At 26.1% G+C, this 14817-nt stretch overlaps 2 protein-coding genes across 4 annotated transcripts in view; one reads left to right on the forward strand and one right to left on the reverse strand.

Annotated features, from left to right (window-relative positions):
- Positions 1-10656, forward strand: part of LOC132923519 (alpha-protein kinase 1-like) — a 28255-nt gene extending 17599 nt beyond the window's left edge. For all 3 annotated transcript variants that reach the window (XM_060987565.1, XM_060987567.1, XM_060987568.1), the window contains 3 exons: positions 4847-5077; positions 5154-8514; positions 8578-10656. In XM_060987565.1, coding sequence (XP_060843548.1) covers positions 4847-5077; positions 5154-8514; positions 8578-8579 — 3594 coding nt within the window. In that variant the 3' untranslated portion in view covers positions 8580-10656. The remainder of the gene's footprint in view (positions 1-4846; positions 5078-5153; positions 8515-8577) is intronic.
- Positions 10657-11144: 488 nt separating this feature from the next.
- On the reverse strand, positions 11145-14785 carry LOC132923525 (RNA-binding protein 42). Its single transcript, XM_060987577.1, has 7 exons — positions 14649-14785; positions 14507-14599; positions 14293-14435; positions 12567-12720; positions 11731-12083; positions 11420-11614; positions 11145-11361 (listed from the first exon to the last, which is right to left on the reverse strand). The coding sequence occupies exons 2-7, from the start codon at positions 14554-14556 to the stop codon at positions 11231-11233; spliced, it is 1026 nt and encodes a 341-aa protein (XP_060843560.1). The 5' UTR covers positions 14557-14599; positions 14649-14785; the 3' UTR covers positions 11145-11230.
- Between the last annotated feature and the right edge of the window lie 32 nt (positions 14786-14817).

The following is a 14817-nucleotide window of genomic DNA, read 5'->3' on the forward strand; positions in this document are numbered from 1 at the left end:
TATATTATATTATTTATGACTTACTATTATTGCTAATCTCCAAACTATCAAAACCAAACAAAGTCTTGAAAATTTATAGTTTTAGCCAATAAATTTGTTTATATGTTTATTTGTGCATGTTTATATATTATTGGAATTATAAGGGAAGTTCTGTGAAAACAGTTCTCGTATGGTCTTCGGTTCTAAATATAAATAGAAAAAAAGTATTAACTACATTAATAATACTAAAACAGCTTAAAGTTATTATTATTATATTTTTTTTTACTACAACATTTTTGTGTTTACAAAATAATAATAATAAAAGAGAAGAGTAATTTATTAGTTATATGATGGATAATTAGAAACTTTCTTTTAAATTAATTTTGTTTCCTCATATTTTAGTTATTATAGTTAAGTTAACGTTTATGTTCAACCTTCAACGTATAGAATTTGTAAAATATTTAATATCTTAATTTTATGTTATTTAATGGGAAAGTTTGTGCAGTAATATGCACACGCACATATGATTTTATGTATGCGCCTTTGCATATACGTTAACACGTCATATGGCAGCAGTTAGGTGGCAGGTGTCAGCTATAATATAATATATAAGTGTTACCAGGTGTGAGGTGCTGGTTCCTAAACTAACGTTGTAATTTAGAAGGCATAATTATGAGCACAGACAATGCGCTTGTTATTATTTTTATATGCATAATAATTATTTTATTATAGTTATCAGTTATCACATATAGGTACATTTCCAACCGTTATATGTATTTAATAATGTTATTTATTTTTTATTAAAAAAAGTTAACTTGTGCTGTGATGAATAAATTATTTTTTTTAATACACTTATCTATGATTAGGTTTGAATATTAATTAGTCTGATATTTTTTTGAATGTTAAATAACCAAGTCATTAATTTGCAGGTATCTTGGGGAAGTTAAATCTTTATATTTAGAAATGTGTTTAGAAATTTAGAATAAAGTTCCCTACTATACTGATATTTTTGTTGGAAATACATCATTATTTTGTTTTTAAATATAAATTGTATACGTTATACTAATAATTATTGTTGATATGACAACTATGTATCCTCTCCATAAAGGTACCTTCGTAATTTATTAATTTATTATCGTTGAGATGTAAATATAATATATTTTAATATACTTATACGTATAACGTGTCATCAAAATTTTGAACTCACTCCAATGATTCCCGCTCTTGGTAATACGTTTTTTTTAGCAGTCTTAAGTTAAATACATATACAAATTTTGGATTTAACGTGTAGATTATTTTTGTGATTATTAACGTATACAATGAACAATACAATGTAATATGATGAGTGCGTCATGTATAACAAGAGAGTTATGAGTTTGTGACCGGTGTTTATAATTTTTTCTTAATATTTTAGACTACTTTATTTAAATATTTTTTAAAAATGTATGTTACTGATTTCTTTAAAACTTTCTAAACATAAAAGAGAGAACCTGATTATTATTTAATTTGAATAATATGAAATTATAAATTTTATAGTAAGCATACAACTGTTCAAGTGATTTATAATTTGTATTTAAATTTAAACATTTCAATGTTCGTATTATTTTAATTTCTATAATTTATTCAAGATAGAGAAATTCAAGGTCAATTTTTTATATTAGATGTATACTAATTTAAGTTATAACATAATTTTAAAAATAATGTGCAAATATATTTTACAGCATTTAGTTGAAAAATGACGAATTGATGCCAAATACATATTTATAATACACAATAAAAATTATATTCCATTGACTCGAATATAATAAATAATGGTAAATAATAGAAATAAATAGCCTTGCTTGTCATTTATCAATCATTATGTACGTGTATACATGTATATTAAAACTATGTGACTGAGTGACTGGATTTTCGCATAATACATTTTTATAGTAATAAAAGTTAATAACTATTATAATATAACTACCACAGTACCACAGTATTATTGTACAAACTATAAAGTATCACGAATTCACCATGCAGAATGTTAATGTATGTCATTATTGTATAATGTTTGGAAATATATTTATATTGGATTTAAAACGTATTTTGTTACTTGGCAGAATAGTTTTAAATTTTAATATTAAACACTGTAATAAATGGTAGGATTCACGTAATTTTTTTATAATGCAACAATCATGTAGACATGGTTGTTACTTGTTTGTCACATCTAAAAATTATCATTCATGAGCCCAATATGACACTACTTGTGCGTTGTGCGTTATACGTCTAGAAAGTTTGGAAACATTTAATTGTTTTTTCATTTATCAACTTTCCAAAATATACGTTTTACACTATTAGATGTATTTATATTTGTTAACCATCACTGCTAGTCTTTTTATTTTAACACACCTCGAATGACGCACATCGCACACGTATCTATTTTACATACTTGGTAAAGTGTAAAAAAGTTTTTATAGTTTTATCTCAAATTAAAAAACAATTAATGATTAAAAATATTATTTTATTTTTAAAAGATTATTAGCTTCTTAAGATTACTAAAACCTAAAGAATAAATAAATCATATTATTAAAACTATAACTTTCTATCAGAGTTATTAAATTGAAATTTTGGAAAACCGTGTGCCAAAATAAAAATTAAACAAATACATACAAAAAATGTTATCATCATTTACTACTAGTCGTCAAGAAAACCGGTTTATGCTTAAGTTCTAAGTAAACCGGTTTACCTGATGTTAATTATTAAGTTATTTTTATAATATTGTATAATTCTTTTATTATGTTATTTGTACCGATAACAATGTACCAAAGCTTTCCCAAATACTTGCCTACTTCGTTTGTACATTTTATAAATAAAATAATATCCTTATGGCTTTATATGTGTTAATCAATTTAATACAATAATTAAAAAGTATCCATTAAGAAGTTTGATTAACAATTGAATAAATTAGCCATTGATAACGTATTGCAAACACGTGAAATATAATTTTTATAACACATATTTCACCTTTTATTGTTATAATTTGTTTGATACAAAATTGCAGTAGGACTAGTCCGTATATTTTTTTTATCACTAAGAAAACAGCGAACCTTTCAACTTAATTCTAAATTTACTTAAAAATTGATTTGAATCCATTTCTTAATTATATATGTAATTTATTTACAATACTTGTCAGTATATTAATCTCATGAAAGTTATTAACCTGCTCAAAAAAAGACAATATAATCTCCACAAGACCAAAACACTTAAAATGTTTTTTAAAATTATGTTATATTAAGTACAACTTATAAAAACGTTAGTTCCATTTCCGTTTAAAATAAAACTATTACAACATAATCATACTTAAAATTTTATCTGCATTTTTTATAACATTATAAATTTTTAATGTGTTAGGTAACAAGTAACTCTTTTTTAAACTAAATAAACAATTTGAAAATCACTACCTCTTTTAAACAATTAATAAGTACCTAATACAAAATCAGTTGAAAGATGACAATGGTTGCTTAATATTATTTAATTAATAATTTAAAAATGCTAATACTTTTAATACACAATTAAGACCTACAATATATTGTGATCAAGTACCATGAAGGTCATGTTATTTTTCTTTTGAATATTTAGCTTCGACGGAAACGAATTTTTTAAAACAACAATCGAATTACCAAGATGTTGTGACTGGCAGACCGAAACTATTCGGTTCTGACAGTTTTCCCCTACATATTGTGTAGGTGTTTGTTGAATGGTAATTATCGTCTAATGTTGTTGTTCATTTTGAATTTGAACAAAGTGATACAAACCAAATTCTGCAGTTTGATGATATTTTTTGGGAACCGTCCAAAGCGCTCGTACGATAAAAATATACACTGTATTAAACATGCTATTAATAATTTGCAAACGAGCGCCAGATAAACATTTAAGTATTTAAATTTTTGTCATTTAATTTGACATATGATTTGTTTAATAAATTCTTTATAAATATAATTGAAAAAAATTTATTTATAACTTAAATCATACTAATAATTAATAAATATCTTTCAACTAAGTAGTAACAAATAATTAATAGTACCTTTACATTAAATTGATTCTATATTTCATCGTAGTTATTATTATATTATTGATATTGATTTAACACATATATCCACAGTTATATATGAATAATATTGTAGCACATTTCTATTCTTATGTTATTATTTAATTTTTTTTTTTTTTGCGGACTTATCGTTATTTTAATCCTTTTAGCTAAATGGTTATATTCAACCATCACATAAATTTTTATTGATATATTTTAGTTGTTAATTTTTAACGTTAGGTACATTATTTTTCCGTACTTATTAGGTAGGTAATATCAATATGAATGATGTACCTATATGGCTATATATATATATATATATATATATTTAAAATATTCACCTGATAAATTTAAATTTCTACTGAAAATACGTTGTAATAATTTTCGGTTAATTTTTTATCAAAATATATTTTGACATAAGGAATGTATAAGACGTCATGAAATATTTAACTATTCTCACGATCTTTTTATTTGTTTATACATATGCATGTATAATGATTTATTTGATATATGACCTTGATTTTTTTTTCATTTACGAAGTGTCATAATTATTATCAAGGCGTAGCCATTAACCATTCACAAATCTTGTCCTTGACAAGTCTACTATCCTCCAAAAAAATTACCCAAGGTGACACTCCCACATATTTATTTGTAATGTTATTAAATACTTATATAAATCTTTTATCCAATTATTTACATATATCAAACACATTTAAATATGACGTTTTATACAAAACATACTACATACCTATAGCTATAATATTATATAATATAGATTTATATACATTTTAATTATAGGTAATGACGAAACCCACGTCTGGCCTCAACACTATGACCAATCTTTGCAATCACAAGAGGAAAATGATGTTTAACAATTCCGAAAATAGATTTAGCAAATATTCCTTAGAAATGGCAGAAAATCGAAGAAAACGAAAACTTTCTGGTGTCCAACAACAATATTCATTTCCTCCTTATGAATGTGAAAAATCTGGAAAAGAAAACTTTTCTCAAGTTTCAAATTCTCATCAAGTGAGAGTTAATTAATAATTCTATTTATTATGCCTTTTTAAAATGTGTTTATAATGTAAAATTTGTATTTTTACAGATGCAATGGCCAGATCAATCTGCTGTTCCTAGTCAAATAAGATTTTCATCCCAAGGAACATCTGCTATGTCAAATCCTCAATCTCCGCAACCTATGTTAAATACTCAAGGACCAGAAATAATTCCCCAAGGTATGCAGCATGTGGTGCCAAATTCTCAAACCCCACCAATACTAAACCAAAGTTCATCTGTGATGTCGAATTCCCAAGGACCAATTATACCTAATTCTCAAAGTGCAATGATGTCAAATCTTCAAGGACCCGTGATGCCTAATTCTCAAGATACAGTATTACCTAATCCTCAAGGAACAATGATACCAAATACTCAATCCCAATCGATGGGCTTGGGAAATCCAAGAGTTCCTCACTACCCAAATCATTCATACCAGCAAGACTTAGGATATGATCAATCATATCGAAATGGTTATAGGTATAACTCCCCTCAATGTAGATCTCATGAAACAACTGCTTTACAACCGGACTCTTCATGTCAACCACATCATCAACAGTATCAAAATGATATGGCATCACAACAATATTATCAAAAAAATACACATAGTATGTATCAACCAGAACAGATGCAATATAACAATTATGATAGTCTAAGAACTCAAGGAAATTGTCGCTTCAATTGTTCTAGTCATTGTGGACACTATTGTAATTCGGGTGATCAAAACCCTAGTTATGGTAACCAAATTAACTCATATCAACAGCAACCACAGTCGCAGTCCATACGACAGAATGAATCTACAACAAATCATGAATATTATCCAGAAATATACCAAGATCAAAATAATTATACAGAATCTTATTCAGACAATAGGAGCAATTCAACACAAGAATATCAATCAGAATATGAATATGAGCCACAATCTCAGTCACAGTGCCATCATCATATAGATTGTAATTTAAAAAATAATGTTTGTACTGCAATTAATAACCAAAATCCTGTTGAGGTTCCACAAATAAGACCACAAACTCCACAAGTTAAACAAGTACAACAACAATTAAATACACAAAATATACAACAATCAATTACAAAACCACCAAGGCCTCAACATAGATCAACACCTCCGTGGCAGCTTAATAAAAATCAACAATCATCACATCAACAAGTACAGCAACAACAAATACAGCAACAACAACAAATACAGCAACAACAAATACAGCAACAACAACAAATACAGCAACAACAACAAATACAGCAACAACAACAAATACAGCAACAACAACAAATACATCAACAACAACAAATACATCAAATACATCAACAACAAATACAGCAACAAGAAAGTTCTAAACAAATAGTTGAAGATCGTGTGCCTCCTATACATCATCATATTCCCCAAATTTCCAGAGTAGAAGAAAAAACTAGAAAGCCACTTAAACAATCTACTAAAATAGTTAATTTTGGTAGAAAGTCTAAGTCCCCTTCCGAAGAAGACAGTTACCCATCATTTTTAGATGATCCAAGTGGTTATTTAGCACAACAGACAGCTCTACTGAATAATACAATAAGTACAAATTCATTTTCACCATTATCTCCTCCTGCAAGACCATACAGACAAGAAAAACCTAGATACACAACAAATGTTACTACAATGGCTAGTGGTCGAACTGCTAGTTCAAATACAATTACTTCGGTTCTAGCTGGTAGAACTAATACATCTGTGGTAACTGTGAACACTTCTGAAGACCAAGTATTACCACCTAGTCAACAACAATCCATCATGTCCAAAACACCTCTAGAAATGGTACAAAGTGTTGTAAGTAGCATACAAGTACCTACATCTTCAGAAAAATCTAATATTCAACCAAGCCATATATTATTAACAAGTAATGGACAATTTATAATGGCATCAACTAAAATACAATCACCTAACACTTCCCAAGTTCTTTCAACGGTGCAACAACAACCTACTGTTCTTGTAAATACTTTACAGGGAGGTCAAAGTACTTTACTACTTCAGCCAGGAAATGTTATGACAGTTGATCAAGTCCAAGTACCACAACTTGCTGTAGCTACAGGAAATATAGATAATAGTGGAGCATTTTCACCTAGAGGCTCAAATTTATTATCTCCGCCAGATTCTAAACGTAAAACTATTAATTCTAAAAAGCGAAAATCACCTCAAATATCTCCTAACCAGAACAATTCTAGTGTATTGTTACAACCCCAACAACAAAACTATAATCAGCCTGTTGTTCAAACATTAATACTACCTAATAAAACTACCCAATATGGTAACCAACAACTTATAACAAATGTGATACAACCTGTTAGTCTTGTTCATAATCTTCCAGCTATCCAACAATTCATTGTACCAGCAAATTTAGGTGGTGTAGTTATGGCTGACAATTCTATATTACAAGACGCAGTGCAATTAAATGTTATAACCCCATTTTCTAATACGGGTCAAAATATATTACCTACTGGAATGGTTTTAAGGACCCCTCAAACTCAACAAAGACCACAACAAAGTAATCAGTTTATTGTAAATAGTGTTGGCCAATTAAGCCCTATTTTAGCCAACTTGAGCCCTAATCAATCACAAAACCAGAATAGAAATCAGCAGCAAAATGATTACATACATGTAGTGCCATGTTCTATTCAACAAAATCAAGAAAACACTACTGTAGTTCAACAAAACACTACCATTGTTCAACAGCAGATGACCATGGTATCAGGACAACAAGGCAACGAACAAGGAAATTTATTAATAAATGAAAAACAAGGTCAAAATTATATTATTGCTGATAATAAACAACAAGGGTTTATTCTGAGTCCTAAAGATAAACAACAATCAGGTGGCACACATTTTATTTTAAATAATATGAATTCTGAGAAGCAAACCCAAAGTTTTATTATTACTAGTCCAACTTCTGGCGATAAACAGCTTTGTGGAAACTTCATTCTTGAGAAAACCAATTCATCGGGGAATTTTATTATTACTACAACAAATTCTGATAAGAATTCGAAATTTGCTAAACACTCAGTGTCTACACAAACTGCTGCTGGACAACAAATGTTACAGATTTCATCTACACCTGCTCTAATTGTTGCTACAAACCGTAATTCTTATGTAGGTAGTCCACCAGATACAACAACGTTAAGTCCTGTGAGTGGACAAAGTCCTTCAGCAAAACCAGAAATGCCTTCAAGTTCTGTAACAGCTGATTTAGATGCTGCATTATCACCATCGTCAACATTATCTGATATGCAAAATAGGCAACCAATGGTACATTGTATTTCAAGTAGCAACGTAGTGGATTGGTCTGATAATTCAGCAGACGAAAGGAAGACTATATCTAATGCTTCTGACTCACCAAACATGTACTCCATTGAACATTCATTTCCTAGATGTAAGTAATTGAACACAATTTTATAATTAAAATAATAGATTTTTTAATTTAAAATTTTTTTAGGATATAATGTAATACGCAAATATTTAGTACATGAAAATCCAGCTACAAGGTAATGATGCACATCTTGGCCATCAAAACAAGTTCCTATTAAAAAATATAAAAATATAATGACAATATTGTGTTGTTTATGAGAAAATAAAATTTGTAATTTTAAAAGCTGTATAATATTTCCTAAATTAGGTAAATTTATATATTATTACAATGAAATAGTTCCTCTGGTTGAGGCATATTTTATAAATAATTATTTTGTGTATGTTAATACTTTTTTTAGAAAAAATTAACAATCGTTAAACCGAAGTTCTTGAGAATATATTCTTTTTAATTTAATGATCAGCTTTTTTGAATATATTTTTCTATTTCCTTGATTTTTAAATTTCCTAAATTATTACCTCAAGTATAATAGAATAACTTTTAATTAGGTGTTATTAATATTTTAAATCTGAATAATTTATTAAATAAAATATTTTTATTTAATATACTTACTGTATGTTTAAAATTATTGTTTTTATTTAGTTATAATTATAATTTTAAAAGTAAATTTAAAATATTATTCTTTAAATTAATAGTCAAACAAATTAGTAATTAATTGTATTTTTATGTTTAATGTATTATGTTTATATACAATTTCGAATAACAAAATATTTCTATTATCAAGTGGAGTTTAAGATACTAGAATTTAAAAAAATCATCAATATATTTACCAAATTTTATTTGATAAAAGTAACAATTGAATTGATAAACTATTACCATTTTAAATTCTTTAACACCCTTTTGTCAATAACTAAATAAAATAATTTTTTTAAGAACTTCAGTAGCAAATGATTAGTAATTTTTTTTAATTTGAATAATGTTTATTCCTGTACGTACATATTTAAGATTATGTAACAGAAAATTTTTCTAAAATCTACTGTTTAATTGGTAATTTATTGTATTCATAGTTTACACAAAATAATTAATTATGTAATATTTATAAATTATTATTATTATTTTTCGATGGTATAATACATTTTCAATCATTGTCTGATTTTTAATTCATCCCATCATGATAATTATTTTTAGGTCTAGTGGGTGCTTATTGAATTTACTGTCTAATTTATTAGATTACTAGCTTAACTGTTACCTGTTTAATCATTGTAAATAATAAATATATATATAATGTATATGTATTATTAAGTATAATATGTATATATATATATATTTATTATTATTATGTATAATATCAATTTAACATCATAGACATTTGATGAATAATGTTTAATGGTATTTGAAATTACATTTTTGACATATTATGTAATATTGAGACTTGAATGAAACTGTTGTATTAATATTTTTACTTATTACCAATTATTTTTTAAACTCCGACCATTGGTTTTTGTAAAATTTGGAAAAATGTCTGGAAAAATAACTTTTCTTACAATTTTATTAATGTAAGATGTGATTTCATTTTTAAAGTTATTTTCAAATATCAACCGCGTACATATTTTTTTTTAAATATAGTGATATACTCTGTATAAATATATTATATGTAAAATATTATGTATATAATCAAAATATTCAATTGTATTAACAAATACAATTTAGACTGTATATTTTATATTTTTAAAGCTAATAAAATGTTACTCGTTAGAACATTACTATTGTGTATTAAAATTTAAGAAAATTATTTATTTATTAAATATTATTGACAAATTAATCGAAAACTGTGATTTTATGTTTCGTTTTAAAATTATTTTTTCTTATAGTTTTTTTTGTATATTACTGTTTTATTATTATTTTTTTTTTCATTTTTGTTGCACGTTTAAATTTTTTAAGTTTATTTATTACTTTATTTTAAAAAAAACTTGCTCCTTCTATAAATGAATGTTTTAATTATGATATTACACCTACACATATTTAATAGTTTTACTTAATTTATTTGTATTCTCATCTTTAACTGACGATACCTATTATCTTACATACCAAAATATTAACTATAGTCTATATTAAAATAAGAATCGTTAAAAGTTATTGTTGAAGAAATAAGTTGTACAGTTTTATATTTAAAAAAAATTAATAATGATGTAAAAAACTTGATAAATATTCTGAATTTTTTTTCCATGCCCTCAGTCTACATATATTTCACATAGTCTTGTCCATAGTATGGAATCCATTCTTTTAAACATATAACATGTGCTGAAAAAATACACCTTAAAAAGTATCTACCAAAATAAAATATAAACTATATGTAATTGAATAAATTAAGTGTACTGTTATTCTTAATTAATAATTATATATAATATATATTGTTTTAACACGCTATAAAAGTAGTTTTTATAATATTGCTACTGTTTTTCATCTTTTGTGTAATACTTCCTATATATTCTTTTGTGCGATGACTCGTTGAACAACTCAATGTTTATAACTATTTAAGTTTAATGTAATTTTATTTGATCTAATTGGTATTAATTTGAACTATAAATCTAATTTTTATACATAAGAATACATTTTATTTGTGTAATTTTAAAATTGATTTATACATTTTGTGTTTTTATACCATAACATCAAGATCTTATTGTAAAGGTAAGAACTATGAATCAAATAAAAGTATATTAACTGCTTACAATTTTACAGAAATATTATTTAGTTAACTTATATGGTAAAAAAATAAATATTGTTATGAAGATTGGCCAGTTAATAAATTAATGAGTGCAGCTTTTTCTTTTTCCTTCTTTTTAGTCACTTCCAAACTTCTATTTTTCCACATGCTCTTCCGTAGTTTTATCGGTCTACTACCCACATATCGTCCTAACAAATAGTAAGAATTTATAATTAGAGTAAAAAAATTTAGTAAAAAAGGTAATACCATTGAGTTCTTTTGTAGCTCTAATAAAGTCAGCTGGGTCTTTGAATGATACAAACCCAAAACCTCGAGTTTTCATTGTTCTGCGATCACGTACAACACGTGCTTTTTGGAATGAAGGATATCGGCTAAACGTTCGAGCTAATAATTCATCAGTGACGTCATTACCTAAATCTCCACAAAATAACCGAAAATCATCTGAAAACATAATTAATTTGAATTACTTATATTATGTTGACAATGTCATACGAAAAACATTTTTAAGACAATGTGAATCATTGATTATAGATTGCTACTTTAAATAAAATGCATACCTTCGTCCCATTCAGATAGTGTTTGATCCTCCCATACCTGTCCACCAGAAGTTCGTATGAACTTTTTATTTTTTTTCCCTCTGCTCTTGGCAGATTGATTTGGGATTGAGGCAGCACATTCAGCTGCAGCAACAGCATTACCTCCAGCTGATACAACAACTGTTTTAGATGTTGCTTTAACAGCCTCTGCCATTTCTTTACCTGGCAATACTGTGGGTTGTGATTTTTTAGATTCTTTTTTTAACGGATTGATGCTTGTTGTCATTTTTAGAATATCTTCTGCTTTAATCATCAAATCGTTTGATGGTATTTGAGATGGTTCAGGTTTAGATGTATACAGTTTAGGAGCACCACTAAAATACATAAGTAGTTTAATTTTAAAATATATACAATATGCATATCTATGTATCATATAGGCATAAGCGGCACTTGGTAGAAACTAATGTGGGTGCAAACGTTTATGGTAATTCACAAACCTGTAGAGAGTGTTTCCCCACACCATCTAATATTTAACTGCTGCTATTACAAAAGTAATAAAAAAAAATTTTAATGTAAAACTGTATTCTATATTTAAATTAGTATAATATTTTTGACTGCTGTCTATGGGTGCAAAATTATACTTTTGCTCCCCTAGATAAATTTTCATGGGTGCAACTTCACCCTCATGAACCCCCCAGATGCTGCCACTACATAAGTAAAAATTAAAATATAAATGGGATTTTACTATAACTATTCTTCTCTAATTACAAATACAAATGCATATTATTGTTATTAATAGTTACTATATAATTACTAACTACTCTATTTTTGCATGACATTTATATTGGAATAGATACCTCAGAATAACAGGACCAATTGTTTTGTCTACTTTGACGTTAAATCTCCGTTGAGGTTGCTGTAATAGCATTTGACTGTTAGAGAATGATGGTCGCATATTATTATATCCTTGAGAGGCATGTGTATTTTGTTGTCCCATCAATGAATAATTATCTAAAAAAAAATGTATAATATTAATATAAAAGCACTTTAACACTTAAATAAGTTATTACAAATAAAAGGTAAACAATTAAAACAATATTTTAAAGTTTAGACAATCATTTTATTATTTTAAGCTGATATGCCTAGGGCCCAGGATTAGATGACATAAAAATATTCTAAAATACACTTATCATGAAAGCATAAGGCTATAAGTCTGGAATGTAGAAAAATGACCTAAAAATATAATAATCATAAGTATAAATACTAAAAATTTTGCTTCAATTATGTAAGACTAATCTCTCAAAAGCAAAATGTAAAAATAGTAAAGCATGGTATTTTTATTTCATATGTGATCTACTATTCATATATAATTTATTAAAAACGATAGCGATGATCGATCAAAGTCTACTTCTATTACATAAATAAATTACCTACCCATCTCTGGCCATAATAATTATGACTGCGATTTGTATGAAATAATAGTAAATGATACATATATTTGAGATGCAAACAAGTCTTACATTATTTTGTTTAAATTTTAATACCAAAATATACTAAAACTACACATTGATAAAGTATATTAAACAGATTCTGTACAGCAAAGCTACTTCCTCGATTTTATTTTCATTATTTTTAAATTTTAAACCTTTATTAGTATTAATAATTAATGTATTAATATTTAAAATATCTAAATATTTAATACATTAATCATAAAAAGAATACTGTAAATAATTTTATTTTATGAATTTTAGATGTTTTCAGATTAAAATATCAGACAATGAAACTATTGATCACTTGTTAAAATAATCTTATGTCCTTTTGGCTTTTACAAAATATAATTACTTAATTTTAGAACATCACAAATAATAAACATTCATAAAACGAAAATAAAAAATGACCAAAGTATTAATCTTGACCTATGACATTTAAAGAAATGTAGGAAAATGTAATAAATATCTAAATATATCACCCAAACTTTAAAACTAAAACCATTGTAGAGTATTCATACAAATAAACAACTAATTAAATTTGTTTATAATTCAAGTTGAAAAAAAAAATATGCAAATACATCAGTTTCCAGGCCCTAGATAAAAATCATGATTTTTATTAATGTTGACAACTGCTAAATTTTAACTTGCAAGACTGCAATATCTGCTACATAGTTAACATTAGAAAACTATAATATATTTTATAAAAATATATAGACTTCAAAATTAATAAAATAATATATATTTTTTAAATCATCATTATGATCTTATTTAATAAAATTAAAATTATTTGAAAATAATAAATATATATATTATATACCTAGGTTTAAATAATTTATATTGTTAAATATTTCAATTAAAATACGATTTGATAACAAGCACCTTTGTCTTTAGTCGAATACAAAACTTACAAGACTTGTTTTCTCTTCATATTTACGTCACACACAGTTCCAAAATTTTCAATAGGTATTAATCGGAAATTGGAATAGGTATTTTCTATAACTTAATAATATATTTAAAAGGTAATTTTTTTTTAAATATTCTAGGTATCTAATATTAACTTTGAAATAAGATGTTTATATCAATTTATAATTACCAGAATTTAAGGACATTGTACTTTCCATGTATGTATTTGCTGAATCATGTTCATTTGGATATCCATGACGATTCACATGACCGTATGATTGAGTAGCAGGTGTTGAGTCCATATAATTGGGTATTCCAATTTCTTCCTCAAATCTAAAAAAAACAATAAACCATTAAGAAAAAAAAATATTTTTACAATATTAATATACAATTTATTAAATTACTTGTTCATTTCATCTTCCATCATACGAAGTTTATCGAAAGCATCAGCCATATCTGATGACAAAAGTAGATATTTTTTAAATTCTAATACAGTCAGAAATATCTAATCTTGTTAGAAAGGACAGAGAGAAGTAACTTATAGTAAGAAACCACTAAGTCTTAAGCTAAATTTAATTCAATAGACAAAACTACAAAAGTATGAGAATTAATGAATGTTTAATTGTGAAATTGTGAATTGTTTAATAGTTGTAGTCAACTGGTCAATACTTAATACTTCGGGAAGATAACGATTACTATCAATGTTTTATTATTG

The sequence above is a fragment of the Rhopalosiphum padi genome, chromosome 2 (assembly GCF_020882245.1).
Source record: "Rhopalosiphum padi isolate XX-2018 chromosome 2, ASM2088224v1, whole genome shotgun sequence".
Classification (NCBI taxonomy): domain Eukaryota; kingdom Metazoa; phylum Arthropoda; class Insecta; order Hemiptera; family Aphididae; genus Rhopalosiphum; species Rhopalosiphum padi.

Excerpts from the sequence above, each read along its gene's own strand:
- LOC132923525 (XM_060987577.1), bottom strand. The coding sequence starts at position 14,556 with ATGGCTGATGCTTTCGATAAACTTCGTATGATGGAAGATGAAATGAAC. Across the intron at positions 12,721-14,292 it reads TACAATGTCCTTAAATTCTG|ATAATTATTCATTGATGGGA; the intron begins GTAATTATAAAT and ends ATTTTTTTTTAG. Across the intron at positions 12,084-12,566 it reads ATTGGTCCTGTTATTCTGAG|TGGTGCTCCTAAACTGTATA; the intron begins GTATCTATTCCA and ends TATGTATTTTAG.